This window comes from Beta vulgaris, chromosome 8 (assembly GCF_026745355.1).
Source record: "Beta vulgaris subsp. vulgaris cultivar EL10 chromosome 8, EL10.2, whole genome shotgun sequence".
NCBI lineage: Eukaryota > Viridiplantae > Streptophyta > Magnoliopsida > Caryophyllales > Amaranthaceae > Beta > Beta vulgaris.
This window is the reverse complement of record NC_079209.1, coordinates 46,761,415-46,766,356: the sequence shown is the minus strand read 5'-3', so window position 1 is coordinate 46,766,356 and position 4,942 is coordinate 46,761,415. Positions and strand designations below refer to the sequence as shown.

General features: G+C 38.9%; 1 protein-coding gene across 1 annotated transcript; it reads left to right on the top strand.

The window, feature by feature from the left end:
* Window positions 1–232: 232 nt before the first annotated feature.
* On the top strand, window positions 233–3,672 carry LOC104884782 (putative calcium-transporting ATPase 13, plasma membrane-type). The gene is given in 2 exon segments (XM_010669476.2): window positions 233–2,730; window positions 2,732–3,672. Coding segments are annotated over 2 exon segments (3,060 nt in total). The 5' UTR covers window positions 233–417; the 3' UTR covers window positions 3,479–3,672.
* The last annotated feature ends 1,270 nt before the right edge of the window (window positions 3,673–4,942 follow it).

The window sequence follows — 4,942 nt, the reverse complement described above, 5'->3', positions numbered from 1 at the left end:
CTACTTTTTTTTATCGGAAAGTAACGCGTTTCCACATCAATTCAGCACGAATAAGGCATTCTGATCATCAACCGATAAGGAGGATCATTCTACGAAATGAAACATGGAACTTCATACACAAGATACCTGAAAGTTACTACGTAATCTAGTGCGTATAATCCACCATGTTTACCGACGTACGTACTATAAATTAACTCTTAATGCATCAATTACAGCAACACTTCCACGAGTTCCCTCCAAAATCTTGCCCACATTTATATCTCATATTTCATATTTGGTAGCTCTATATATAGTACCTATATCAGTTTGTTTAGGATTCCATTTCCAAATTTCCATACTCCAAAACACTGATTATCCATATAGTTGATCATATATAGGATAACTTCTTGTCCATCTTCGCGTAAAGAAGGCAGCATTATGTCTAATATGTTACCAGCTAACATGGTGATCATCGATTTTCTGTTGAAGGTACCTGAAAACTTGAGCTTACCTAATAAAAGATGGCGACGAGCATTGGCTAGAATTTACTATCCAAGAAAGTTCATCTCCATTTCTTCTGAAAAGATACAAAATGAGGTTAAATTATCACATTCTTCTTCTTACTCTATTCTTAACCTTGAACCACATCAACCTTTCTCGAATGTAGATCAACAATCTCTTAGCGAACTTAGCAAACGAAAAAACCTTCAACAACTTCAAGAGTTTGGTGGGGTAGATACCATTGCATCTACTCTCAAAACTAATCTTGAGGATGGTATTAATGGTGATGAGCATGATCTTGTAAACCGCCATGAAACCTTTGGCACAAACACTTACAAAAAACCACCTTCACTAGGACTTTTTCATTTTGTGTGGGAAGCTTTCAAGGACTTCACCATCCTTATTCTTTTGTTATGTGCTGCTCTTTCCCTTGGATTTGGTATCAAGCAGAATGGTCCGAAAGAAGGATGGTACGATGGAGGAAGCATATTTGTGGCTGTATTTCTTGTTATAATTGTCTCTTCTTTAAGCAATTTCAAACAAAGTAAACAGTTTGAGAAGCTATCTAAACAAAGCAACAACATCAAAATAGAAGTTGTGAGGGGTGGGAGGCGACAACAAGTTTCAATATATGATATCGTTGTTGGAGACGTCGTTTGCTTGAATATTGGTGATCAAGTACCAGCTGATGGCTTGTTCATCAACGGGCATTCTTTACAAATTGACGAGTCAAGCATGACGGGGGAGAGTGACTATGTAAGCGTCGACAGAGCTCAACACCCGTTCTTAGTCTCAGGGACTAAGGTTGCAGATGGTTATGGCAAGATGCTTGTGACATCAGTTGGAATGAACACAACTTGGGGTGAGATGATGGGTGCAGTCAGCCGTAACACAAATGAACAAACACCATTGCAAGTTCGGCTTAATAAGCTAACTTCTTCTATAGGTAAGCTTGGTTTGGCAGTGGCTTTCCTTGTTCTTGTAGTATTGTTGGTTCGATACTTCACAGGGCATACAACAGATGAGAGCGGCAAAAGAGAATTCAATGGGAGCCAAACAAGTGTTAACGATGTCCTGAATTCAGTCATCAGAATTGTTGCTGCTGCTGTTACAATAGTTGTTGTTGCAATCCCTGAAGGTTTGCCATTGGCTGTCACCCTGACACTTGCTTATTCAATGAAGAGAATGATGGTTGATCAGGCCATGGTTCGTAAACTGCCAGCATGCGAGACAATGGGGTCAGCCACCATCATTTGCACAGACAAAACAGGCACCCTGACTCAGAACCAAATGAAGGTGACGAACTTCTGGTTTGGCCATAATCAATTGGAACAGGGTGAAGCCTCGGAGATTCAGATTGCACGCGATGTTCTTGCATTCATCCAGCAAGGAGTTGGGTTCAACACTACAGGTAGTGTCTACAAAGACTCTTCTATCTCCGATTACGAATTCTCTGGGAGCCCAACAGAAAAGGCTCTTCTGTCATGGGCGGTGTTGGACCTCAACATGGACATGATAAAGCTGAATGAGAGTTGTGAAATACTTCATGTGGAAGCCTTTAATTCACTAAAGAAAAGAAGTGGTGTGTTGATCAAGATAAAGGAAGAGAATAAAGTTCATGTACACTGGAAGGGTGCTGCAGAAATGATACTAGAAAACTGCTCTTCTTACTATGATGCATCAGGAAATTTGAAGCCTATGGATGGTGATGCAAAGAAGAATTTTGAGCAGATAATTCAAAGCATGGCAGCTAGCAGCCTTCGATGCATCGCCTTTGCACACAAACAAGTAGTCCTAGAGGAAGGTGAAGCAATGGCTCAAGAAAAGCTCACTGATGATGGTTTAACTTTGCTTGGAATGGTGGGTCTCAAGGACCCATGTAGACCTGGTGTAAAGAAAGCCGTTCAAGATTGCCAAAATGCTGGAGTAAACATCAAGATGATCACAGGAGACAATGTTTTCACTGCACGAGCGATAGCTGTTGAATGTGGGATCCTGCAGGCAGGTGACGATGTGAATAGTGCTGTTGTTGAAGGTCCAGAATTTCGCAACTACACAGACCAAGAAAGGATAGAGAAAGTTGATAAGATACGCGTCATGGCTAGATCCTCTCCATTTGATAAGCTACTTATGGTGCAATGTCTCAAACAGAAAGGCCATGTGGTTGCAGTAACCGGTGATGGCACAAATGATGCACCAGCACTCAAAGAGGCAGACATTGGGCTTTCTATGGGGATACAAGGAACCGAAAGTTGCCAAGGAGAGCTCTGATATTGTCATCATGGATGATAATTTCGCTTCAGTAGCAACCGTTTTAAATTGGGGTAGATGTGTTTACAACAACATCCAAAAGTTCATCCAATTCCAGCTTACTGTAAATGTTGCTGCACTAACGATCAACTTTGTAGCAGCAGTTTCAGCAGGTGAGGTACCCTTAACTGCGGTTCAACTCTTGTGGGTCAACTTGATCATGGACACCTTAGGTGCTCTCGCTCTTGCAACAGAGAAACCAACAAAGGAATTGATGTACAAGGCACCTGTTGGAAGAACTGAGCCACTTATTACTAACATCATGTGGAGAAATTTGATGGCTCAAGCTCTATACCAAATAGCAATCCTCTTAACTTTACAGTTCAAGGGAGAATCAATCTTTGGTGTAGGGAGCAAAGTGAAGGACACTTTGCTATTTAATACCTTTGTGTTGTGCCAGGTTTTCAATGAATTCAATGCGAGGAAACTAGAGAAGAAGAACATCTTTGAGGGTATACACAAGAACAAGCTATTTTTAGCCATCATTGGTATAACCATTATCCTTCAGGTGGTGATGGTTGAATTCCTTAAGAAATTTGCTAATACAGAGAGATTAAATTGGGCGCAATGGGGTGCTTGTATTGCCATTGCTATCGTATCTTGGCCCCTAGGGTGGCTCGTCAAGTTCATACCTGTGGCAGATAAACCATTCTTCAGTTACATAAAATGGCAGAGGAAAAAAATCTGAGTAGGATCATTCACTATATACAAGATATAGATAGATTGGTTTGCTGAATTTCTTTCATCTCTCTATTGCTTTAGTTACTTTATACTGTATGTATATGCTGATAGCAATTTATGTCGTTATAAATTCGTTGATTGCGTGTAACATTTATGTACTTGAATATCTAAAAGGGAAAATTATTCACCTAGTTACACAAATCTAGCATTTTCAAAAGCTTCCTACACCAGAAAATAACTCAGTACTCTGATTTATTTACATTTTGGGAGCATGACTTAGTAGCAGTTCCCAATGTTTGTAGAGGTGTATTTGTATAGCCGACTTATATTGCCGTCATATTTGCACTATAAATAAAAAGGTGTGTTTAGTTGAACAAAAAATAATTCCACTATAAATCAGGGGTGGATTTATTTAGAGTTGGGTGGCCTAGGCCCCACCAAAATAGAAAAATAGTTTTCTGTTTGTTTTAACATCAGACAGATTTATATAGTTAATAAATTAGATTCTTGCGTCAGGAATTCATAGAATCTAACTTACTTCATTGGTAAAAGCTCACTCAACTTATTGCATGCGGACCTTTTATCCTTTTTTCTCACCCAACTCCCGGGATACTAATTTCAACTTTTCTTTTTATTTTTCTCTTTCTTTTTTTTTAATCCTTTTTCTTTTTCGTCTTTTATCATTTTTTCTTTTCTCCTTTGGATCTTTTTAGCTCTAACTTTAACCAATCTTTTTTTCACTTTGTACCTATTGTCATATTAAGTATGACCAAGATTTTTTAAACAAAAAATAATAATTTTGCTATGTAAAATTTTGTATTGTTATTATTTGTCTATTTGCTTGGTTTAATTAGGACCCCCCAAATTCAAAGTTCTATATTTGCTCCTGTTTTCAATGGAAAGTAGTTTCCCTAAATATAATTTTTTAAAGGAAAACTCAATACTAAATTACTTTCCCTTTATTTGTTCTTAGATGGAAAGTAACTTTCCTTCTTAACCGACTTATGTTGGACAACATTTGAGAGAATCAACAATCCACAAGATGAACGTCTATGGATCCACCAAAGGATTCACTAGCATGATCCTCCATTAAGGCTCCATATCTTCGAGTTTTCCTTTCTCTTGCACATTCTTCGGGTGTTCATCCTACACACAATTTCCTATTCACTATTTTTTTAGGTCCTATTACGAGGAGTTTCCCACCGATTTCGACGAGTGGATTAATCTCGTGCGGGAGTTTGCATGGGTGCCTCAAAAGGGCGGCATCCCTCCCAGCTGGGATTTTTTCCATACTCAAGGCTCGAACCCCAGACCTTGGTTAAGCAGCGAGAACCCTTAACCACTCATGCTAACCCCAGTTGGTATTCCATATTCACTATTCTATCTTCTTTTTTTAGTTTATTATGATAATAGTGAGAGTTGTAACTGTGTTATTCGCTCCTAATAATTTAGTGTTCCAATTACGAAATGG